Raw genomic sequence first — 25,810 nt, 5'->3', positions numbered from 1 at the left:
GGGCTGCATGATAATCCATCCACAGAGATAGTAATTTCTTGGCTAATCAGGCCACACTTGGCCTGATCCAGTGCTGGCACTAATCCTGCATCACCTGGCAGGCTGCATGGATTGGCCATGGAATGGCCTTTGAGGTCTTTTCCCAGTGTTTCTGTGACTCTCTGGATCATTTGGGGACCAGAAAAGCACCTTTGAAATGTTTCAACCCGAGGTTTGGGGTCACTCATGATAGTAAAAGTTGCTTTAAGATGGACCAGCTGTTTGGGTACTTAGTTGATTTTATCACTGGTCTGCATGATACAATCTGTAGTTTGAGTTTCCTGACAGTTCAATTGACCTGTGCCTGGTTTTATCCTATATCCTGAATTTCCTCCAAGCACTGGGGGAGCAGGAATTGTTCTGCCCTCTTTCACCATGAGGGTTTGCAGTCACCGAGCTCAGAGCACAGCCTTTTTTTTGCTCTGCTGTAATCCTGGGGGGCTGCAGAGGTCAAAAAGTCTAGGGGTTGCACATGAAGGGAGGAAACAGCCTGGAGTTGCACCAGGGGAGCTTTAGGTTGGAGATGAGGGAAAATTTCTTCATGGAAAGAGTTGTCAAACATTGGAAAGGCTGCCCAGGGCAGTGGGGGAGTCCCCATCCCTGGAGGGATTTAAAAGCCATGTAGATGTGGCACTTGGGGACGTGGGTTAGTTGATTCTCTCACGCTGTGAATGTTACTGCAGTTAATGCTGGGAACAACATGGGGACTTGGGAAGGGAGGCAAACTCAGGGTCCTGGCTCAGACTGTAGATTTTCACATTCCTGCTGTTGGGCCTGTTACAGTGATCAGAAACTGACCTGCCCTAACACAGAGGGGTAGTTTGTCATTGTCGCAATTTATCCAGCAAATCCTTCGTATTTCTCCTTATAAAGGATTTTTCTTAGCAAAGCAGTCCTTGGCCATGTTTCACGTGCAGGTTCACAACTGCTGTGGTGTTGCAGGAGAGCAGGACGGGATTGGTGGTGGACAGAGCTACTGTGCCTCAAAGTGATATAAACTGGTTGGTGAAAAGCACTCTCTTATAGAGGTTCATCGTTATGTAAGTCTCTTGGCAAGGGTCATCTCCAACTCCTCGCTGGAATAAATATGCCTGAAGAATTTCACAGTGTAGACTGAAAAAAATCCAGTTTCTCTTCCTAACTTAGAGCAGAAGGGCAGGCACTGATCTCCTCTCTCTGGTGACCAGTGACAGGACCAAACGGAATGGCTGGAGCTGTGTCATGCAGGCTTAGGTTGGATCTCAGGAAAAGGTTCTTCCCCCCGAGGGTGGTTGGCACTGAACAGGCTCCCCAGGGCAGTGGGCACAGCACCAAGGCTGACAGAGCTCAAGGAATGTTTGGACAACACTCTCAGGGACAGGGAGGGATTGTTGAGGTGTCCTGTGCAGGGCCAGGAGTTGATGATCCTGCTGGTTCCCTTCAAACTCGGGATATTCTCTTTTTCTGTGATCCAGAAAGTCCCTTCCTTTCCCATGGGTGCATTATGAGCTGTTAATATTAACTGCAGATGCAAAGCACATCTCTTGACATTTCCAAAATGTTAGGACTCTTTGTTCTTGTGCAGGTGGCCCTTTGCTTCTCCTCAGAGTCATTAAGGGGCTGCTTAAGCAAGTGACAGTGAAAACACTTGGTGACAACTGTTCTTTCAATAAATGTCCAATCTGAGCAATGGGCTCCCATTGCCCTGCCAGGGCTCCCAGCTCAGCCAGCTCTCCTGAGGTCCCTGGACAATTAAGTTGTGGCACTAATCCTGTGGATGTCTGTGCTTAGTTAGTGAGGAATTAGGAATTAGATACCTAAACCAATTGCTTACAGAGCAGCATGCCTGGAGTGAACCTCCCTCCACTAACAGTTCACATCATTCCTAACCTGGGCCCTTAGGGAATGTGGCAGCAACAGCTAAAACCCTCTGTAATCACTAAAAATCCAGGGAATTACCCAGTTTGCACTTAAAATATATTCTAATGCCCACTTAAGTTTGCATTCTTTTATTATTGCCCAAATAAAATTACTCTGGAGTTGTTTGAAATTACTTCCTTCCCCTCTGCAGTGACTTATTAGCAGGTTTATCAAGTTGTGCCCCTCTGTGATTCGTGTCTGTGTGCTAAAAAGGGATGTTAATGATGCTGGGATGTGCACCCAGCCAAGTTGTCCAGCCTCAGGTGTTCCCTCTCCTCTCTCACAGAGTTTTCAACTATTTGTGTTGCTGTCACCTTTATTGCAGGGGACACTCTGTGGCTTTGTGTCTTCTTTTTCCCTGCCCTCATTCTTGCCGTTAATCTCCTTATTCAGTTTTTCACAGCACAAATATTGACGCTTCATTTACCAACGTGCTCAGTGAGTTCTTTCACACAAAGCCCTCGTAGGGCAGTTCATGGTGGGTGCTCTAAAACCAGAGCCTGCAGACTCCTAAAGTCAATCAGGCTCTCAAACAGTGGCTGAACATCTCGCCAAGGTGCCCAGCCAATCTGTGAAGCACCGAGGCTCCAGCAATAAAGTGCAATATTTGCCATCTGATTATTTCCGCCTGCTTTGTTTAATTACAGTTCGAAAATGAGATCATCACCAAACTGGATCACGAAGTGGAAGGAGGCCGAGGGGATGAACAGTACAAAGTGTTATTTGACAAAATGTAAGTGTTGAGATTTATGTCACAGTGAAGTCAGGAGAGACAGCAATTAGACTACAATGAACTTTGTAGCCCAGAAATAATTAAAATCTGTTAACGATGCACAATATTTAAAATTGCACCTGAGTCAAGGTTCTTCCTGCGTGGGATTAACAAGGCGAATGTAATTGGGTTTTTTTTTCAGTCTCCTGGAGCACTGTAGGAAGCACAAATACCTGGCTAAGAGTGGGGAAACTTTTGTGAAGCTGGTTGTACGTTTGATGGAGAGGCTCTTGGACTACAGGACCATCATGCACGACGAGAACAAGGAGAACCGCATGAGCTGCACTGTCAACGTGCTGGTAAGCAGGGATTCCACCAGCTGGAATGGTCCTTGCACTCGGAATTTTGTGCCTTTCTGTCACTCTGAGTCTCTGTTGGGATTCTCATGGAAATCTGAAATGCTTTGGGGTTTTTTTTTCCTGTTTTGATGAAGGCAAATTTATGAACATGTGGGTTATTCCTTCTTTAATCGATTATATGGGAAGATTTAGAGAGAAATGTTCTAAGGAGGGTTGTTCACTGACATTTACAATGGATCTATGAACAACTTTAAGCAGAAAAACACTTTGCTTACAGAATGTTGGGGTTCTGTGCAGTTTATTCCTGAAATATTCACACATTTGCAATCCCATTTGTATTCTGCTTCCCGCTCAGCCTCCATATTCAAATTTTTTTGAGGAAATTTGAGTTTTTGTTTCATTCACAACAGGAAAAAATTCAGATTGTTTTCTTCACTGATAGGAAACTTCCTCCTTTTAATTCCAGAAATTCTGGAGTGTCTGCTCTGTACACAAAACTTTTCCCTTTGGGCTCGAGTTGGAAGCAGCAGAAGTTGTCCCTCATAGTACACGCTGGTGGAAGCACTGGAGCATAAGATCTGACAAGCCTAAAATCAGCACACGTGGGAAATAACTTTTAGAGACCCCCAAATTAGAGTAACTAGATTTGATTTTTCCAACAAGACTCGGCATTAAACTGTTCGCCGCTAAGGCTTCGGAGCTTTCATCCCTCTGTATCACCATCAGAGCTTTTATTTTGCTGTAATATGTGGGGCACAGCCAGCGTTCGTGGTTTATGTGACATGGCTGATAGATTTTGTGCAGGAAAGAGCTGAGTAAATAGTTTGTAGCTTTTGTTTTGCATATAATGCAGCTCGTGCAGCACAGCCTTTATGTCACCCCATCAACCACAAGCACAGCGGTGCCCGCTGGAGCAGGAGAGGGGATCGAGGCATCAAACCAAATTGGGCCTTTATTTCTGGTGTGTTTTTCCTCCCTGTGCACATCAAAAATCATCCTGGGAGAAGAGGAGGGACTTGGAGAGTTGGCACCAGCTGTTGGGTCGCCCGCAGAAAGGTTATCGCGCCCTCCCGAGCGGAACTGCGTTGGAAAATCCTGCCAGTTCCCATGAGCGAGATGGGAAATAGGGAATCACAGACACCACACGCTCTAATCCAGTGTATAAAACTGGGAAAAGTTCCTTAGGAAAGTCAATTTATTTCTCCTTGCTTTCAGCAGAATACTCTATGAGTTTCTTCCCAGGAATTCTCACCATCCTGATTGAGGGTAACTCATGGCACACCTGGGGTTGGGTTTTTCTCCAAGCATCTCCAACAGCACCTCCTGATGCTGATTTTTGGCATCTGAATTTTTCAAGGTTTCCGTATGATAAATTTTGTGGGTGATTTGCTGCTGTCAGGTTAAATCACCGTGAGATCCCCTGCACGAGCCTCCCACCGGAGTCAACGGGAAATGCCGGGCAGTGTCGCGGCCCAGGATTTTCCTTCCTTTTCGGTAGCCGTGATTTAAAACTTCAGCTTGATTTTAAACTCCCATTTGTCCTCCAGGGCCAACTCAGCCCTTTCATCATTCTCCAGGCACCTGAAGTGAAATTCATGCCTTTGCAAAAATCCAACCGCGGGCTGGCGCTCGGCACAATTCCCACCTGAGGTCTCAGGGAGTTCCTAATTGGGAATTTAATGATGCAGAGGCTTTCCTGGGATTAAGTTTGTCTGTATTGACTGGAGTTTTTAAGTTGGAGAGTTTGATCTGCATTTAAGCTAGTGCTAATGGGGAAGGGTCTGGAGCAGCAGGAGCAGCTGAGGGAGCTGGGGGGGCTCAGCCTGGAGAAAAGGAGGCTCAGGGGGGACCTTCTGGCTCTGCAACTCCCTGACAGGAGGGGGGAGCCAGGGCAGGTCAGGCTCTGCTCCCAGGGAACAAGGGACAGGATGGGGCCTCAAGCTGTGCCAGGGGAGGTTTAGATTCGATATTAGGGAAAAATTCTTCATGGAAAGGGCTGTCCAGCCCTGGCAGAGCTGCCCAGTCCCCATCCCAGGAAGGATTTCAAAGCCGTGTGGATGTGGCACTTGGGGACATGTTTTAGTTGAACTCAAAACCAGCGAGCATTTATATCAACTGAAATGGTAAATCCCTGGAATAATCCATCATTTCCTCTGTGAAATGTGGATTTAGTCTCGTATTCCAGTTGGCTTTGAAGGGAATTGTTTTATATTGGGTTTACCCATGTCTTAGCATCTATTAGTGGCTCCTCAAACTCCTTTAATTTAGCCTTGAAATATATTTTAATTCAGGGAGGAAGAAATTTCTTTGTATTTTGTTTTCTTAGATATATTTTAGCTTTTGGAGGTGAACTTTAATTAGATTCAGAATTGCCTTTAATATCTCACCCAGTTTATCATACTTTGCATTTACAATATTTGTACTGTTAACTAGTTTATCTCAAAGCCAGAGGCAACCAGAGGAGAGCAATGCTAATGTGTGGCATACGAAACCAGAGAAATAACACTAATCTAACTTTTTATTTCTGAGGAAACCATTGGAATTCAAGAGCAGATGATGTATTGCCCAAGTCAGGTTCGGAGTTTTAAATCCGTGGAACAACTACTGCTTAAAAATTATGTTTTTTGTACATTAAAAAATTTTCAAGTGAAAATGGTTAATGATGTGTGACTTGCAAGTGCCAGGAGCAGCTTTCCAGCAGTGCTATTCTTGCAAATTCTTAACCTTTGCAGTGAGACATGAGCCCTAATCTGCTGCAACATGAAACATCACAGCATTAGACTTTGTAAGTTAAATAACTTGTGTTCCAGCACTGGAGGCGAATTTCCCTTTGCAGTTTGGAGGCTGATGTTACGCAATGATGAATTTTTAATTTCCAGCGTGTTCCGTGTGCCTTCCAAACTGAGAAATCAAAGAGTTTGTAATGAAATTATGTTGGTTTTTTTTTTTTCTTCCAGAATTTCTACAAGGAGATCGAGAGAGAAGAAATGTACATAAGGTTTGTAAACATGACTGGTGACAAAGTGCCTGATGTGCTCCGGTGTAATTGGGGAAATTGAGTTCCTATTAAGGAATCACTCGGGGGCTGGAGGAAGAGAAGTAATGAAAAATCATACCTTGACTGAACCTGAAGTAATTCCAAAGCTTATCTTGCCTGAGAACACTGAGTGCTGGAAGTTGGAGTCATGAGATTATCTTTGTCCCCTTTCTCCAGCTCTCCTTCAGTTTTATTCCAGTGAACACTCCTGCAGTACTCAGGAGCGAATAAAGAAGTAAAAAGAAAGTTGAGCAAAGAAATAATGGTACAAAAATATGCGACTTGGGGTAAAAACAGCTATTAAATAATATCATGACTGATACCTGTTGTAAACTTAAAGCTTCCAGGAACCTTTCAAAATCTATTTTCACACAAAGCAAACATGGAAATGTGTCGTCGTGTTTTCTGTAAACCTCAGGGTTCCTCATCCTCCATTTGTGCTTTGGTTTAAAACTGACTACACTGTTGTGCTAAAATGCTGAAGCTTGGGTTTGTAATGCTACTTTAGGTATCCAAATATGATTATTTAATTCATTCTCATGTGCTTGTTACCTTTTTGGAAGAACTTTCACTTGTGAACTCAGCTCCTGTTGTTTAAATGGTTTCAGTAGGTTGCAAAAAGGGAAGAAAAGGGCAGGATTGATAACTGTGGGCAAACATGGGAAGTTATGAGTTGTAGATCTGCCCTACTCAGCATCCCTAGAAAGAGAACATTGTCTCTCAGTGTCACACCCCCCCCAAATTCTCTCCTACTTCTATTAAAAAACTCTTAATGAAAATCAAAGTTGAAAGTATTTTCACTGGCTTTTTCAAAATACAATTTTAATAGTTTTGTGGGGTTTTTTTTAATTGTTACTGAAAATCTCAACACACAAATGAAGAGAATCCCCTGCCAGAGGTGTGATGATATTGAAGTTAGAGAAGGAAACTTTTATCTGTCCCCACAGCTGAACTGTGAGACTGCTCTGTCTTGCACAAAATCTGCATTGGGTTCATTCCTCATCACAAGCCACTTATATGGTGGTGTTTGGCCAAAGATTGGACTTAATGATCTGGGAGGTCTTTTCCAACCTTAATGATTCCATGGCTCCCTAATTCCCTGAATATGCATTGAAACGAGCACAAGGGAAATGCAAATGGTCCCAAAGGTTGTCTGCACACAGAAACAGGAACTTCAGATAATCCCACAAGTGGTCAGGTGTTCAAAGCTGGACTTGAACCCTTGTAATCTTCAAGAGAAATCATAACATCCTAAAGCCAGTCTTTTGTAAGCACCATTGTTTCTGTTCCTGGCAGGTATTTGTACAAGCTGTGTGACCTGCACAAGGAGTGTGACAACTACACAGAGGCTGCCTACACGCTGCTCCTGCACGCAAAGCTCCTCAAGGTAAACCCCAAAACACACCCCCAGGCTTGGCACAAATCATGTCAGCAGCAACCCAGAGAGGTGTTTGTCACTCAGAACATCTGCACTTTAAACTGATTAACATCCATGAGCTGCAGCTCAGGGCAGTGTTGTCTTTTGTCCGTGTAACTCATACGTGAAGGAATTCGTGTGTGGCAGAGGCACATCTTGATCTGAAGTGGAAGTGTGGCCAAGGCAGCACCAGGAATTACACATTGCAAAGCTGTAATCTTCAAAATATCACGGTTGTGTAACGTGTGGAAGCCTCTAACCACATATTTTAGTAAATCAGCTCTCCACAGAATCTTTGTGCAGAGGCAATACAGGGGAATATTACAGCCTGTTCTTGAGTGCTCTTGGGAGTCTGGAATAGATTCAGCTTTGATTTTGGCAAATTAGGGAGAGATTCAAATGGCCTTCTTTCCAAGTTCATGCTTTTAAAAGGGACGTATAATTTTAAGCAGCATTACACAGTTGACAGCACATTTAAAGAGGCACAACAATATTGCTGTTCTTCAAGGAGTGCTTTAGTGGAACCTGCAATGTATATAAATAACATGGTATATGTAGAAAGTACGTGAAATAAAACATTGGAGCTTTTAACACTATCCAGTGTCAACCAAAAGCATAATGAATCTGTATTTCCTGAGCATTAATCTCTCTGGAGATCCTCTTGGATAGGTGATGTTGTTTCTAACATGCAGCTTGTTCATGTGATTGTGCCACACGTGTGAGAGCAGGTACCTACCGTGTCCCCCTTGTTGTCACATACAAAGAGACTCCTCCTGCCAGCGCTTGTGCCATGAAATCACGTGTTTCATACAGCCCAGTGTTGGAAGTGTTTGCTTTAGTCACATTCATCTTCCTCATATTTTATCACCCACAGTGAAATCTGTCTCTCCCAGTGAGTCCTGGATCTCTTTCCACTCCCCTCAAGGACTGAGGGGCTGGATGGGGCTTGGACCAACCTGGGAGAGTGGAAGGTGTCCCTGCCCATGGCAGGGGGTGGAATGGGATGGTCTGTAAGGTCCTTTCCAGCCCAAACCTGTCTGATTCTGTATCACTGCAACCTGCTGTACTATTACTGTTATGGTGCCCCACTTGATAAAGAAAATTTATCTCATTCTAAGCAGCCAGTTGTTCTTGGCAATTGTGGATTTAATTTAAGCAATCCTAAGTGAAATGCAGCTGTAAAAAACCTATTTTGAAAAGGTAGAAAGTGGAAGGTGTTAAATAAAATACTTCTAATGGATGCACTGAGAATGATTCCTCTGAGTAAGCTGCATCCAAGCCATAATTAGACTAAATATGATGCAGAGCATAAATATGCAACTTAAATTAAGACACTTTGAAATATATTTACTGTATTGTAATATAACTAGAGAAAGAAAATATCACTAAGATTCATCTGGAGTGAGAAAATGCTGTGCCAATAGATTTATTCATTATTAAAACCAGAGGGGTTTTAATAGGGTCATAGAATCCCAGACTGGTTTGGGTTGGAAGGGACCTCAAAGCGCATCCAGTCCCACCCCCTGCCATGGGCAGGGACACCTTCCACTAGCCCAGGATGCTCCAAGCCCCGTCCAACCTGGCCTTGGACACTTCCAGGGATCCAGGGGCAGCCACAGCTTCTCTGGGCAACCTGTGCCAGGGCCTCACCATCCTCACAGGGCTGAACACAGTGAGTTCTTTGGGAGTGGAATTCTCTGTGCTGAGCCTGTGAGGAGCTGAGGGTGTGGGGAAATGGCTCTGACACCTCCCTCTCCTGGGCTGGGGCAGGAGTTGGAGTGAGGAACTCACCGAGTCTGTGGCTTTAAAGGTCTCTCTTGTTCCCACGAGGGACATAAAGCAGGGCTGACAATTTGTGCAGTGCTTGCTCCTCACACTTCACGTGAATGAACCTTTCAGACAACATAAAGGATTCATTCCCTTCCACAGGTGCTCATTTTCTGGAAAAATGATGGAATAAACCCCGCCAGAAAAAGTCATTCAAACTTCTAGCTGTTATGGCTTGACCTCATTAGTTACTTTATGTGAACTTAAATTAGAGTTTAGTCAGTTTTAGCTTTTCTTAGATAATGTCTTCAAAGACCAGATGAGTATCTTAATTTACCCCTTTGAATTCACTGGGAAGAAATATCCATTTTTCCTTTCTTATAATGCACACTGATAGAACGTGGCAAATGCAGGGGCGGGATTTGTCACGGGCTTTCATCACTGGGGGGAAGTTTGTTTATAAATATAATTAAATTATAGTCTGGATTTACTTTGTTATAAAAAATGTGTCAGTCTGTCTCCATCTAAATTCTTGTTGTTGCTACCAGGAGCTGGCAGTGACAGGAGGAGGTTCCTGTTACTACCAGTAGGTAGCAGTGGCTGGAGGGTTCAGCATTGCTCGAGGAGCAGCAATATTGTGGGGTGTGTAACTAAGCAATTGAGTTTCTCTGTCAAGCCTTGAGGACAGGATTTTTCAATGACACTCATCATTGGCAGATATTCCATCACACTGATTTTAATGGGATCACGTTTAGGTCAAGACTGAGAGTGTGAGGGAATTTCACCTTTAAATTTGCAGGAAGGCTGTGCTCGTGGAGAGAGAGATGCCATCGTATTCTGCAAATTACTGCAAGCTGATGAAGCACACTCAAGAAGAGAGACTTTTGTTGTATTTTTAACCCATTTTGTCAAAAGTGAGATGTTCAAAACTAACAGAAGATAGTTGCTCTTTGCATGCCGAAAAAAAAAAAAAAAAGCCATTTTATTGCAGTCTGCCTGAGGTTTGTGTTGCTCAGAAACACAGCTTTGCATCACAGAGGTGTCAGAGTTGTCTGGTGGCCCAAACACAAACATTTTGGCCAAATTAAGAAGCAATTGGGTGAAACTAAATAAGATGTAAGAGGTGAAACTGGATGGTGTAATGGTAATTCTGGAAATGATCCGTGAGTTTTAGGCTGGATACGAGGGAGATATTCTCCCCTGTGAGGGTGGGCAGGCCCTGGCACAGGTTGCCCAGAGAAGCTGTGGCTGCCCCATCCCTGGAAGTGTTCAAGGTCAGGTTGGGGCAACCTGGGCTAGTGGAAGGTGTCCCTGCCCACGGCAGGGAGTGGGACTGGATGGGCTTTACTGTCCTTTCCAACCCAAACCATTCCAAGATTCTGTGATTGGCATCTCTGCCTTGCTCCATTAGACAGGTGCTGGAAGAGCAAGAGCTATAAATTACTAATTGGATAAAGTTAATTGTGCTTTTCCAGCTCTCCAAACGTTCCCTCTGAGTTGTAGCCATCTCATTTCCATACCTGCAGTCCTTTCCTTTTGTGGTGATGTATCTTGGCTTCCAGGCTTCTCTCAACATAAACTGCAGGTGGTCACTGTGTCCCCAGCGGGTTGTACCATCAGCAGGCCAAGGTCAGCCTCATCAACCTCACCCAGGACAGGAAACCACCTCCAGAAGCTTCCTTCCAGCTGATGGATGGAATTAGCTTCCAATTACAGCCTTCAAACAAATACTCCTCGTGCCCAAAGAATCAAAGTGCACAAAACCTCTTTGTTAGTGCATTAGCTCTGGTACCACTCCTTTAAATAAATAAAAAACCTCTCTATTTTGAACCTCATTTTACTGACATATCTCATCACTTTTAATTTTTTTTCTCTTTTCCCTTTTTTTTTTTTTTTGTATGATTTAGTGGTCAGAAGAAGCGTGTGCAGCACATCTTACCCAGCGGGATGGATACCAAGCTACTACTCAAGGACAGTTGAAAGATCAACTCTATCAAGAAATTATCCATTACTTTGACAAGGGCAAGGTAAAAAGGGAAGAAAAAAAAAAGTGCAAATATCTTCCATTGCTTTTCTCTCTAACTTATAAATTAAATAGTAAACATAGTTTGCATCCAGTGACCTTCAGGAGGCACTTACAGGTTATGATACTAAAAAAAAAGTCAAAAGAAGTCAATGGTACAGTTATAAGTGCTGTGTTAAGGGTAAATATATGTGCAGATGATGCTGATGAGTGGAATTTGGGGGACCTTTCTGGCAGTCCCAGGAGCAAATGCAATCCTTCAGCTCCCCTTGTTTTCCCTCGTGTACACGAAATAATTCCCTCAGGGAATGGATGTCTGTGGTTCAATATCATAACAGTTCTGAGATGGGAATATTTCATTCCAGCTGCATCTTTTAATGCCAAGGGAATTTGCATTTGGCATTGCCTGGTGGGAAGGGGAGAGTGCTGGTGGGAGAGGGGAAGGGGATTAATGTGGTAGACAAGGATGTATCAGTGTTTGGATATTTCAGGCACAAAATGTTTAAGTTTAAAAGTAAGAGTCTCTTTGTCACAACATTTCAAAAATATGAACTTGGGTTTTAAAAGTAAACTCTGTTGCATAAATGTAGTGGAAACAGAAATGCTAGAACTGCAACATCATCCACCCAGGGCATGTTTTCCAAGTAAGTTTTTAGCAGAATCAGATTAGTTTTTCCGTAAATTCATAGAATCCTTTTGATAGAAACCATAATTTCTGTCATTGTGGCAGAAACTTTACTTTAAAGAGTCGAATTTTATAACTTACCTTAATGCAATATTTAGAAGTTGTTAATAAGTGGTGTGCTAAAAATTATGATTCTGGACTGAGACAAGCAATGTAAAAATAATGATTACAGAAGCCTCCTGTTTTTAATTTGTTGGTTTATGTCATTATGGCTTTCCATTAATCCTTTATGGTGCTGGTATGGAGGAATTGCTCTCTGAGCACCAGAGCTGGAAAGGAGGGGCTGCAGCATCCTTTACATCTCTGTAGGAACCAGCCTGTCCCTCCTGTGTCTGGGATGGCACTAATGATGTGTTTACACACACTCAGGCAAAATACCTGCTGTGTCCTGGGCCACCTCCCCCAGCACGGGGTCTGTGCTCCAGAGACCAGCCAGACCAAATAATCACTCTTAATTCTGTCCCATTTTGCTGCTGGAAATGAGAGAAGGCCCTGCCAGCTTTGAAAAGGAATAGCACTGGAAATGCTGCCTTTGCCCTTTTCCTCATTGTTGGATTAGGAACTGAATCTTTGTTATTCTCAACATTTTTGGTGAACAACCATGAGATTGTTGCTCAGGGCCTTGGAGCAACCTGGTCCAACCCAAACCATTTAGTAGTTTATGATTATTCCCATTCTTTGCATAACTCCAGTCACAGGACTCCTCCATGATTTTTGTGTGTGAGGAGATGATTCATTTCCAAAGTGCTCTTTCCTAGTTACAGGTAGTCCTTCCCTCATTTTCTGGTCCCTCAAGTTGGTGATAATTTTTCATATTATTCAATAAAAATTGAAATAAAAAAATCAATATACACTGAGAATATTCATCGTACATGAATTTTCAAATGTCAGGAAACTCCAAGTGGAAGTTTCCACTGTAGAGTGAAGGAAATCCTCTCATTTGGGATGTTCTGATATTAAGTTAAATCAACTCCTTACACCTACCTGTGCAGTGTGCAAATGTATTCCAGCACCTGCTTTAACCATGATCGATAACACACCTGAAACAGTATTTACTGTGCCTTTTTTGGAGGACTGTGCTGATGCACAAACCAATTTTGGGGGGTTTTGTACCATAATCCCCCAGCTGTGTCCCTGCCTGGCAATTCGCTCCAGATCGATCCCACCAGTTTGATTTCTCTTCCCATAAAGTTAACAGGACATGTCAAAGGAAGGTCACTTCACCCTGGACAGCTGTAGAGCTACTTCCAGGCTTTTCCAGAAGCTCAGGAGTTTTGTTTTTAAAGTTGTGGGACTGTGGTTCCTCCACCCCAACCTGCCTGGTGGGAACCTGTGGACGTGGCGGGGGAGGAAGTCGTGATGAGAAACTTTCTCTAGAAGAAAGGGAGGAGAGGGATTTCTTGAAAGGTAACACTTGGTTTTAAATCACTGGTTTTTTTTGGTTTTTAAAGGATTGTGTAGTTCAGCCTCTCAAAAAATCACAATCCCCTTCTCTTAGCAGAGTTATTTCCCACGGGGAACATATGGTGCACTTGTCAAGTGAAGACAAGTCATGAGGCTTATTCCCTAAATATTGACATTCCTGGTGAGGTGGATTTAGAGGAAGGTACAATTCTCCATACACAGACTGGAACAGAGTGAACCTCTCTGTTCTAGACCAAATGCTTGAGAAATTCGTAATTTAATGATTTGATAATATGGAGTGTGAGCTTGCACCGAAGGCAGGAGGGTGGCACCTTATTTTGACTGAGAACACCATACTGACCCTTACCATGAGTATCCCTGTCATTTGTAGCTCGAGATCCAATTAAGATTCTTCGGTTTTATTTCTATTTTTAATCTATTATTGTTAGGAACCTTGCTTTTTTACCTATATTTGACTTTTGGTCCTTAAACCAACCTTCTGTAAAGCTGAAATACACCTTTCACCTTTAGTGAATGAGCATTTTCAGGTACAACTTCTGCATTTCGCTGTTCTGCTTTATGATTTGATTCCTCATTAGTAATACTTTATCCATTCCTTTTCTAAGCTCTTTGCTTCCAAACTGAAAGTTGTTTCCCTGGTCTGGGAATCGTTTTCTCTCCCAGATTATTCTTCTTCACTGCATTGCACTCTCCAGCCTCATTCCATCTCTCTTGGCTTTTGACCTTATCCTCACGCTTATCCCAGCAGTCAGACCCGCCCTTTGAACTGCTCTGAAGTGTTTGCTTTCTCTGTGTTTTCCTGAAGCTTTGTGATTTCCAACAAAGCCCTTAATCCAGGGACTTTACCGAAAATTGGTGGGTTGGGATATCTCAGGGCGAGAAGGAAAAACAGCACCGGCAATAAAGGGATGAGGGAAGGGGTGAGATTTTGCCCGTGTGGAGCACTTTTAGTCAATGCCAATGAACTCCTGAAGCCAAGGAATGCTCAGTGTCGGTGACAAAGACAAGGTGTTATTTTAAACAGGCTTCTTGTGGTCTCTGGAACCATAAAGGAAGCAGCAGCACTGTTGCTCCTGCACGGAAAAACGTAGGAACAGCGATGCGTCTCAGGTTTGCCGGTGGATGCCGCAGTCTATAAATCAGGACGTTTTCCTCTGCTCCTTCATAAATTGAAAGTGTTGGTCCTGAGGAGAAAAAAAGTAAATAAATGCACACTGCTCGTTTATTTCTTCTCCTCCTTCCTCCTCCCCTCCAGAAAAAAAAAAAAAAAAAAAAAAGCTTTTACTCTTTCACTGCAGCCAGAAAGCACAAAATATTTGAAATTACACAGTAAATGCCACACTTTGGCTTAAAATGCCTTTTTTTTTTCTGGCTCGTGGGGTGGCATCAAATGGATTTTTTCTTCCATCAAACAAGAGAGTGGTGAAGTTCACCTGTCTGCCAAAAATGAGCACGAGGCTCCTGGCCAGCTCAGATCCCACGTCAGAGTGTGAGCCCGTCCTGAGGGCTGTGAAGGACAGACAGTCTTTGGAGAGGAGAAATGTGGTGTCTGAGCGTGTTCCAAATGAATAGAGTTCTTTGTTTAAAGGCTTTCCAACCTGGCAGAGAAATACTGTGGTTTAGCATTTTATTTAAAATATTAAGCTTGCATGTTGGTTAATTAACGCTATCTGAAATTTAATCAGCTTGGAATGTCCCTCACACATCAGAATATCCACAGTAATATTCTTATCCCAGACTGTTTCATTGCTGCTGACCGTTAACTCAGCAGGAGCTAAGAAATACCCTGAGATCCTCCTTTGCTGCTGTTAACCTCAAAAACTAAATTGGATGCTGTAGTTCTTTCTGGGCAACAAGCAATCTAGCTTGAAAAATAAATCACCAGGTTTTCCCAAAAAAAAAAAAAAATTACAAAAAAAAAATTACAAAAAAAAAATTACAAAAAAAATTACAAAAAAAAATCTCCTTTTGCATCTTCAAAGTCTTTCCCATAACAATTTGCAGCTCGTGTCCACACAGCTGAATCTGGCTGCACACATTTTTTTTATGCTTTCAGTTTAAAAGAAGCATTTTGCTTCCACTATCAGCAGCCTCTCTCTCTCTGGCCCCCTCTCCAAATAAATTGTTTCTCACGTTAATGAGTTGTACATCGTACAAATCCTGTGTAGCAGCTCCCCGTACGACTCATTTCTCCACAAGACCTGCCATGTCCTGGGCAAACCTGGGAAACCTTCCAAGGCAGGAAATCTGCGAGGCAGCAGATTGGGAGTTATTGACCTTCAAGAATATAGATTTCATTTCTCGGGATCCTGTGCCACAGCCCTGTGCTGTCCTCACCTGAATAAATTGGCTCTGGAGTAAACAGCTGAATTTTTCAGAGGGTTGTGCAGGGGATTTGAGACACACAGTTCCTGTTTCTTTTTGGGATGTTGGAAAAATCACCGACCTGGGTTTGTTTTGTGGTGATATTGGAAGTCTTGTGGTCAAACTGTACAAACAGCCAAGGGAGAAGCCAGGTAGTTCAGGAAACAGCCTCAAGTTGCAGCGGGGGAGGGATTAGACTGCATATTAGGGAAAATTTCTTCATGGAAAGGGCTGTCCAGCCCTGGCACAGCTGCCCAGGGCAGTGGTGGAGTCCCCATCCCTGGAGGAATTTAACAGCCGTGTGGATGTGGCACTTGGGGACATGTTTTAGTGGTGGCCTTGGCAGTGCTGGGGGAACAGTTGCACTCCATGGTCTTGGAGGACTCTTACAACCTTAGCAATTCCATGATTCTGTAAACCTATGGACTCATGGACACAGCCTTAGCACTGAGCTGGGGCTTTGAATTCCCAGACGTGCTTTGGGAACACGTTGAGGTGTCTGTGCTTATCCAGGATTCAGTGGAAGAACCCGGTGAGTTTGTTTACAGTGTCAATGCAAATCTAAAGTGATTTAGGCTTCCATTTATTTCCAGGGTTTTTTTCAGCTCCAAAGCTGTTTGCCTGAGATCATTTAGAAATATTTTTATAATGGAAAAGAGGTAGAAGGGGTTTGGTTTTGGAGAGGGACTGGTTAAATCCGGCACACTTGAGACAAGGGAAATGATGGTAACACCGTCGCCTTTGAAACAAAAATATGCAAAAGTAATGGATGACTGAAGTTCCAAACAAAATGGCAATCAAAATGAGGAAAGGTTAAGTGATTTTGAAAGGTTTCACTTGCTGACTTACCAAACAACTGAATATTAGTTCAGTTTCTGTAATGTGGTGGAATATTGCTCGTCTGAGCCAAAATTAACTCAGTATGTGAAAATGCGCGCCTTTGCTATTAAATTCATGTTAATTTTTGTTTAGAAATAAAAATATGCTCTGTATCATCATGCTAGATTAGATCCATAATGTGGATAAAAACATTCAGCTCCTTCCATTTGCAAAGATTGCGTTGCAGAGCCCACAGTCTGCCTCGTAATTTCCTGCAGACGTGATCCCTCATTACCGTGATTGTAATTAGTCCTTCTGATGCGTTTTTCACCTTCAAGGCACTTCACAAACATGAGGGAGCTCATGTTCATTCCAGTCCTCTTCCCTGGATAAATAATATTCTGAACCCTGTTGTAGAAATAAAGAGGAATCAAGAGGAGGGGTCGAACATCGCGAAAGGTTAATGCAGTGCCGGGTTCTGCTCCTCGTGAGCATCCACTGCTTTTTTGTCTTAAATCAGGTCACCACTCAGCCTCTGTTTGCCCCAACATCTTTACCCCCATTCCTTTTCTGTGGGACTCAAAAGCTCCTGTTCCCTCACTCAGTGTAGTTTCTAGCCTGTATTTTGTCTCTGAAATCGTCTCTGTCCTTTCTCCCCTAACTATTTTTCCTTGTGCAGCTCCTTGTCTCCTGCAGCATCAGCAGGTCCCTGCCTCTCCAGGCTGCTGGATCCCAGCCCTTCCCTTTCAGTTTGCCAGGACAATCCCTCAGTCCATCCTTTGCCCTCCCCTTGAAAACTGGCTCCTTGCTTCCAGGGAGGAGCAGGGATGGAGACCCGTGGGACCCGAGCCACATCTTGTTCTTGTGGCATTGGTATGTCAGATTTGGATCTAAATTTCCAATTCCTAGGAAAAAAAAAGGATATTACAAGTCTCAGTGAGGAGTTTGTACCCCTAAATCAGAGGTAACTGTGCCCTGCCTGACTCCTCAGCCTGTGCTGGCAACAGTCTCCATCACTGACAGTCGTATGAACCCTTAATGTTTTACTCTTATTTTTTAAATCAGCATCTAGAACAAGGAATGTTCCTAAAAGTCTTATTTTTTCCAAGTTTTCTTCATATACTAAGAAGTGCGATTTCAACTTGCAGATCAAAAAACAAAATTCACCTGACATTGATTTTGGACTTTAAATGATGGCATTTCGTTTGTGCATTTTGGGGAGCTTTTGGAGTTTGGGGTGTAAAGTATCTCCTATTTACAAAGTGGGTGGGATTGAGAGATTTGTGTGGGATGGATGCAGGAATCAGTTGTGTACCTGAAGGTTTCCCCAGGGCACCATTCCTCCTCTCTCTCCCCACATCCAGCTCCCACCATCTTTGCTGTTTGTGGTGGTTCATCTCAAACTCCTCGTTCTCAAAGCTGGCTGTTTTTGGGGAGCAATTGGGGAATTGCGTGTTCAGCCCCTTCCCTCAGCCCTCTTTCATCCATCTGCTCTTTGCTGCTCCGTCTCAGTATTTCACCAGGGCAGGGAACATGTGGCCTGGTGCCGAGAGGAGAATTAGGTGGTATGGACAGAGGATTTAAATTTAAGATGAAGGCTAATACAATCTAAATGGATTTATAACTCATTCTGCATCTCATTTTTTTAATAAAGTGAGGTCAGCAATGCCAACCAAATTTCAGCAGCAGAGGCAGATCATCAAGTATGATCTTAGATAGCCTGGTGTGCTAATTTAAGCATCTTTTTGGATTTGAGTGGTTCTTTATCTTTACAGCAGGAAAAAAAAAATGAAAAATGCACATTTAAAACCATTCTTGCTGCTCCTCATTAAGATTGTTGCCTTCTGAAGAGCTGAAGGATATTGTTAAATTTCTTTGGGTCAGTTGAGATGGCTGCTGAATTTCATGGTTGAAGAACGAGAGGAAGAAGAACCAATGGAAATATAATGAGTATTTGTTCAAAGCAATATCTGCAAATTGCCTGTCCTGTCTAATATAGATTATAGATATTAGGGGGAGAGAGAGGTGGTTATGAAATATAATCAATCAGCAGCATTTATCCAAGGTCCTGTGGGTTTCTTTGTGGACAGGCTGTGTTTACACATTAGTGGCTATCTGGTTGGGCTGGCAGGAATCATTTTGTTTCTGAAGCAATTGGATCCTTTAACTTGATTTGCATCAAGTAAATTTGCATCCTCTGCCAGGGAAGGTCATGGGGATGTCCTTGAGTGCTGTCACATGGCACATGCAGGACAACCAGGGGATCAGGTCCACTCAGATTGGGGTTAGGGAAGGCAGGTCCTGCCTGACCAACCTGATCTCCTTCTGTGACAGTGGGACCCACCTCATGGATGAGGGAAAGGCCGTGGGATCTGGATGAGGGGATCAAGTGCACCCGCAGTCAGGTCACAGGTCACACCAGGCTGAGTGGAGTGTTGATCTCTGGAGGGCAGGAAGGCTCTGTACAAGGATCTGGACAGGCTGGATCCGTGGGTTTGAGGCCAGTGGTAGGAGGCTCCAAAAGGCCAAGTGCCCTTGGGTCACCACAACCCCACCCAGCGCTCCAGGCTGGGGCAGAGGGGCTGGAGAAATGCCCAACAGAAAAGGCCCTGGGGGTGCTGGTGACAGTGGCTGGACACGAACCCAGGTGGGCAAGAGGCCAATGGCCCCAGTGCCAGCCCCAGTGTGGGCACATGCCCACGGCAGGGACTGTCCCTGTGCTGGCACTGCTGGGGCACCTCCTGACAGGAGAGACACTGAGGGGCTGGAGCGTGTCCAGGGAGGGGAACGGAGCTTGGGAAGGGTCTGGAGCACCAGGAGCAGCTGAGGGAGCTGGGGAGGCTCAGCCTGGAGAAAAGGAGGCTCAGGGGGGACCTTCTGGCTCTGCAACTCCCTGGCAGGAGGGGGGAGCTGGGGGGGCTTGGGCTCTGCTCCCAGGGAACAAGGGACAGGATGAGAGGAAATGGCCTCAAGCTGTGCCAGGGGAGGTTTAGGTTGAGTTTTAAGAAAATTCCTTCATGGAATAGACTGTCCAGCCCTGGCACAGCTGCCCAGGGCAGTGGTGGAGTCCTCATCCCTGCAGGGATTTCAAAGATGTGTGGATGTGGCACTTGGGGACATGGGTTAGTGGTGGCCTTTTCAGTGCTGGGGAATGGTTGCACTCAAGGTTCTTGATGCCTTTTCCAACCTAAACAGTTCCCTGATTCTGTGATTCTCTCAGCACAGACGTGTCTAGCTCTGCCACAGCCCTTTTGGCCCCTCAGATGCACAGTGTTCTCAGGCATGAGACACAATGCATTTTGTTGTGTTTTATTCAGGTTTGGTTTATTCTAACGTTGTTGTTTAACCAAGGTATGTAATTCAGTTTCTTTGTTGTTGTTTTGTGATTTTTTTTTCCCTGACAGATGTGGGAAGAGGCCATTGCCTTGGGTAAAGAACTTGCAGAACAGTATGAAAATGAAATGTTTGATTATGAACAACTCAGTGAACTGCTGGTAGGTTTTTTTAATGACATAGACACTGCAATAATTTGTTCGGAGTTGAATTCTAAAGCTTTTAAAATTATATCAAAAATCCTATAGTTATGACAGTAAAACAAAGAAATAGATGCCAGTTTTGGCTTTGTTGGACCAATGTTGATTAACTGGCTACCACTGGAGTGCCTGAAAAAGATTGAATTTATTTTTTTGAGCTGAAAGAAAAATATTTCAGTAATGTTAAGCTGATTTATTTGGGGTATAAAAGGAAATTTGGAATTTAAATATAAATGGGAACATGAAAAAATCCCCATTCTCTCTCAAGTGTCTTTCCATATTCACATTTCTTTTTTTAGGTATGAATAATCCCCCAGCATTCATGTCTAGAGTCAGTTATTTTTGCCCTGATGTTATCCATTCATTATGCCTGCACCATTTTTTTTTTTTTTCCTCCTGTTCTCTTCCAAGGAGATAAATGACAACTGTCACTGTCCCTCCTAATGCCCCAACCATTTCTGTGGGAGCTGGGACATGACTCCAGTTTGGTTCTGAAAATGCTCAGTGTTCAGGTTTTTGATACATTTCACCTTTGCACTTAGAGTTGTGTTGACACGATTTGAGCCCAACGAGCAGCTCAGCCCCACATGGCCCCAACTCACTCACTCCTGGTGGGATGGGAGAGAGAATCAGAAGAGTTAAAGTGAGAATAAGTAAATAATCAAATGGGTTGGATGAAGAGAGTTTAAGAGGGAAAACAGTGAGTTCATTCCCCACTTCCCATGTGCAGGCCATCCATCCATCCATCCAGCCCCAGGAAAGCAGGGCTCTATCACACGTTAACAGTGACTTGAGAAGACAAACTTCATCACTCTGAACATCCCCTTGCTCCTTGCTCAGCATGACACCACATGGCCTGGGATATCCCTGGGGTCAGTTGGGATCAGCTGTCCTGGCTGTGTCCCTTTCCCCCTCCTTGTGCACCCCCAGAATCTCTGTTAGTCTGTGGCCTGCGCTGTTGTCCTAGGGATTTGTTCAGTAGAGGATATTCTTCATTTCAGTATAAAAAGGAATTTGGAACAGATTGTTCCTCAGCTAGAGATGATTGTCATGTGTCAGAAATGATTATTCACCAGGGGGTAGCTACTCTCCGAGTCCCTCAGTTTTAATTTTCCATCTCCTCTATGCTTGAACATGGGAACATGAACAGTTTGTGGCAGAGGCAGCTACTCTTTAATTACCCTTCTGTATCCATTTTCGAGGAGAAGTTGGAATTAACACTTTGTTCATTGTAGCTGATGGCCAGTGATCACACAGTGACGGAGTGGTTTGGATTGGAAGGGACCTTAAAGCTCCTCTCATTCCAGCCCCCTGCCATGGCAGGGACACCTTCCACTATCCCAGGCTGCTCCAATCCCTATCCAACCTAGCCTTGAACAGTTCCAGGGATGGGGCATAACACCAAGTTATGCATTTTTCCCCGTTTCTCTTGCATAGTAAATACATCAGTGTTTAAGTGACGTAATTCCAGGCATTGATTTAAGCCAGGTATGGATATGGAGTTTCTCCCTCTTAGAGGAGGAGAAACCCAGAACTTCCAATCCTCACACCAGACAACCAAGTTTATCTGCTCTTTATTTATCAGCCAGGAGAAATTTAGAGAGATGTCAGAAAAACTAGTCCTGGTGTGCTTTGGGCATTCATCCCTCATAACACAAAGATCAAATTCGTGCTCCTGAATGCGTCAGGTCTCACATACCCCATCAGCTTTTCTTATTGCTGCTGCTGAATAGCTCTTTTTTTTCCTCCCCACAATAAAATGTAGAAGTTTTTTGTTCTTTCTGTTCTCCCTCTTGTCTCCTTTATTCAAGCAATATTAAATATTAGACTGTAAGACAATTCACAAATGACAAAATAGTTTTGCTGCAGATGAGCTCAGAAATACACAGCAGATCTGGGTCTTTGTGATCTTCTCGCCATTTACCGTTTTCTGTTGTGTGGGAGCAGCAATAAACCTCCCCCCAAATCAGGAGTCATTTTCTTTACAGAAATAATAGACTGAAAATAAGTTGATGAACAGATCTCGTGAAGCTGCTCGTTTGTTATTATTTCATCATTCGAGATGAAGAAGTGTCGGTGTCCCAAACAGATGGCGTCTGACACGCGTGTGTTTATCCCAAAATTTACATTTTCCCGCAGTTCTCAACTGCCTGCTTTCCATATGCAAATTAAGAGTCGTAAATATGGAAGAGAAGTAGTAGAAAAATTTAATGAGGTGTAAGAGCCTCAAAAAGTGACAAGTCAGCACCACGGAGAGGAGCTTTGGTGTTCGCGGCTTCGTCATTCCGGTGTGTCGGCACTGGAGGCGTCACAACTGGGAATTCAGACTGCCCTCCAAATTCTTGGCCTTCATTGCAAGTGAAACCTTGCATATGGAGCAAGGAGGTTCATCAAGATGAGGTTGATCAGTATGGAGATACTGGATATAGAACGAGGGGGTTCCCCAAGACGAGGTTCATCAAAACGGAGATATCGGATATTTCACAGCCAGGTTCCCCAAGCTGAGTATAAAAATAATGGCTCCAGAGTCTGGTGTTTAAAAATATCACCATGTAATCTGATACAGTGCTGAGGAAAAAGAGGCAAGTGAATCTTTAGTTTAGAGATGCCCATAAAACAGATCTAGGTCTTAAGTGTAAGGAATCTCCCCAAAGTTCAGGCCATTTAAATTTCTCCTAAATTTACTTTGCAGAGAAAGCAAGCCCAGTTCTATGAAAACATTGTGAAAGTCATAAGACCAAAACCAGACTATTTTGCTGTTGGATACTATGGCCAGGGATTCCCAACATTCATAAGGGTAAGTGTCCGTTTTTTTCCACAGAGGTCAGCAAGGTTCCTTGCTTTGGAAATTTCTATTCCAGTATTCCCTGTGAATTACAAGTGTATATACATGAATTGCACTTTAATGTAGAGACTTCTTAGGCATCTGTTATTACCATTTTTTCCCAATTTGAAAGTATTCTTTCATCTGCTGAGCATTTCAAAAGGCACCATTGCAGAATTAAACCCAACTGGGCAAATGGAAGCTATTCCAGGTTTCTACCCCGAGTCGTAACACCCCTTTTTAATAAGTGCTGTATAATTTTTTCACCAAGTGCTCACTTTGAGATGAATAACGAGGTTAAGCATATTCAGATGCAAATTTTATCCAAACTTACTTTAATAATGTTTGATCAGTTAACAATATGCATCATCTTTTGCGTTTTTCTTTAGAATTGTATTAAATCAGTGTATAAAGGGACTGTGTAAATATGTCTTAATTTTCTTTATTGTTAAAGAAATAAAACAATGCTTACGAATAGAAGAAACCTAGTTTTAAAGTTATGCTGTGTGCTGACAACAAAGGCAAAAAAAAAGCAAAAATGTAATACACAAATATGATGTCTGTATCGACCTTTCTAAAGGAGTCAGTATTTTTGGATCTTCCTCCTCAAATTGGCATCTTTTTATGTTTGGTTTTTTTTTTTTCTGTACTACTCCTGCTTGCTCACCTCAATGCCTTTTAATATTTTTATGTATGAAAAGCCTAATCTTGTTTATGTGCATGCATTCCACCATTTCCTAAGGAAGGTGGAGGAGAGGAATTACAGAAGGAGGTCTTGGGTTTGGTAGAAATAACTTGTCTTAATATATTTTCAATGCCCACCGATTTTATAGCTTCTTGAGATCACGTTTTAGCTGATTTTACTGTGGTTTATACATATACCTAAAATAAAGTGTGTGCTTAATGATCTCAGCACTGAATTGAAGGTGAGAAAACCCATCTGTGCTTTACTGAGCCGGCATAAAATGTTTGTAAACTATTGATTATACCACAGTGTGGGGAATGGGAAATTCCTCGCTTAACAGCACTGGAGTCAACACTTTGGGATCCCAGGTCCTTCCTGAGGATGCTGGGTGTTTAGCAGGATTTAACGTGTCGATTTGTTCCCAGAACAAAGTGTTCATTTACCGGGGCAAGGAGTACGAGCGACGTGAGGACTTCGAGGCGAGGCTGCTGACTCAGTTCCCCAACGCCGAGAAGATGAAGACGACGTCCCCGCCGGGCGATGACATCAAAAACTCCTCTGGCCAGTGTATCCTTGGGCTGCACACTGGGAACTGCAGCGGGTCCAACAGCACACGGCAAGGATTTAAGGCCAGTGGGAGCAGGAGGATGTTGCGCTTCTGCCCTTGTGGGTGACCTGGGAGTCCTGGTTGGTGGCCAGTTGTCCATGAGCCAGCAGTGCCCTGGCAGCCAGGAGGGGCAACCCTGTCCTGGGGGGCATCAGGGGCAGCATCATCAGCCAAGCCAGGGAGGGAATTGTCCTGCTCTGCTCTGCCCTGAGGTGGCCTCACCTGCAATATTGGGGTAGTTTTGGGGGACACAATGTAGGGAAGATATTGAGCCATTAGGGAGTGTTCAAAAGAGGGCAGTGAAGATGATGAAGGGCCTTGATCTGAAACCGTGTGAGGACACTGAGGGCACTTGGTCTGTCCAGGGTAGGGGAGACCTCACTGCAGTTACAACTTCCTCAGGATGGGCAGAGGAGGGGCAGGCACTGATCTCTGCTTTGGGGGGGACCAGGGACAGGACCCCAGGGAATGGCCTGGAGCTGTGTCAGGGCAGGGTTAGGCTGGATCTCAGGGAAAGGTTCTTTCCCCAGAGGGTGGTTGGCACTGAACAGGCTCCCCAGGGCAGTGGGCACAGCACCAAGGCTGCCAGAGCTCCAGGAGTGTTTGGATGGTGCTCTCAGGCACAGGGTGTGACTCTTGGGGATGGTCCTGTGCAGGACCAAGGGTTGGACTGATGATCCTTGTGGGTCCCTTCCAACTCAGCATATTCTGTGATTCTGTGTAATAAGCAAATTTTGTTGTTCTGTCCTTTTTTTGTGTTCCTGTTGAGCTGCTTGTTCTGTGTGACTTAAATTCACTTTTTATTTCTTAACTCCCAAGTTCAGATATTCAGTGCTTCACTGTAAAGCCAAAACTGGATTTACCATCTAAATTTCACAGGCCAGTGTCAGAGCAAATCATGAGGTGAGTTTGGGGTGGGTTTGTGATTTTATCAGTCTCCTTTATAACAAACTCGTTCTTGTTGTATAATGAATCTGTACAAAGCCAAGGAGGGTGGTCATGGTGACGACATTTCATGGTAATTTTTCATACTGGTAAGAGATTCCATCCAACCCACTGGAAAATGGTGATCCCATAAGCATTTTATGTCTATGCATAAACTTTTTCTAACACTTGAGTTTAGTAACGATTCCTGAACAGAGACTGTTTGATTTTCACTGTGCTTTTGAGAGCTGGAACTAGGTGGTCTTTAAGGTCCCTCCCAACTTGAACCATTCTGTGATTCCACGGTTCTTTTCCTTTTTTCCAGTTTCTACAGGGTGAACGAAGTCCAACGTTTTGAGTATTCGCGCCCCGTTCGAAAAGGAGAGAAAAACCCGGACAATGAATTCGCGGTAAAAAATGTTAAAGAAAATAGACTAAACTTTGGGTTTGATTGTTTATTCTCCTCTATTTTGAGAATCTGAACCATTCATTATCTTCTGGTTGTTGAAAAATAAATTCTAGGTTTTAAGTGATTATTTTTCCTAGAAGTTCAATTACACCTGTTTGTCATGGTCTGTTTTGTACCAATAGGAAAAAAAATGGGCAAAGCTATATTTACAGCTGTTTTGAGACTTCCCTTGCCATGAAGATTCCAGTCAGGCATCTAAAGATCTTTTTTCACTAATACCTT

The 25,810-nt window shown here is 43.6% G+C and overlaps 1 protein-coding gene across 2 annotated transcripts in view; it reads left to right on the top strand.

The window, feature by feature from the left end:
• DOCK1 (dedicator of cytokinesis 1) overlaps nt 1–25,810 on the top strand; it is a 264,003-nt gene that overhangs the window by 205,347 nt on the left and 32,846 nt on the right. For both annotated transcript variants that reach the window (XM_027899291.1, XM_027899290.1), the window contains exons 34-43: nt 2,586–2,671; nt 2,853–3,009; nt 5,967–6,007; nt 7,343–7,433; nt 11,138–11,257; nt 19,951–20,040; nt 22,772–22,876; nt 24,014–24,155; nt 25,020–25,098; nt 25,445–25,529. In XM_027899291.1, coding sequence (XP_027755092.1) covers nt 2,586–2,671; nt 2,853–3,009; nt 5,967–6,007; nt 7,343–7,433; nt 11,138–11,257; nt 19,951–20,040; nt 22,772–22,876; nt 24,014–24,155; nt 25,020–25,098; nt 25,445–25,529 — 996 coding nt within the window. The remainder of the gene's footprint in view (nt 1–2,585; nt 2,672–2,852; nt 3,010–5,966; nt 6,008–7,342; nt 7,434–11,137; nt 11,258–19,950; nt 20,041–22,771; nt 22,877–24,013; nt 24,156–25,019; nt 25,099–25,444; nt 25,530–25,810) is intronic.

Source organism: Empidonax traillii, unplaced genomic scaffold, assembly GCF_003031625.1.
Source record: "Empidonax traillii isolate 1590-97213 ecotype Southwest subspecies unplaced genomic scaffold, ASM303162v1 scaffold655:size661012, whole genome shotgun sequence".
Lineage (NCBI taxonomy): Eukaryota > Metazoa > Chordata > Aves > Passeriformes > Tyrannidae > Empidonax > Empidonax traillii.
This window is presented reverse-complemented; position numbering and strand designations above follow the sequence as displayed.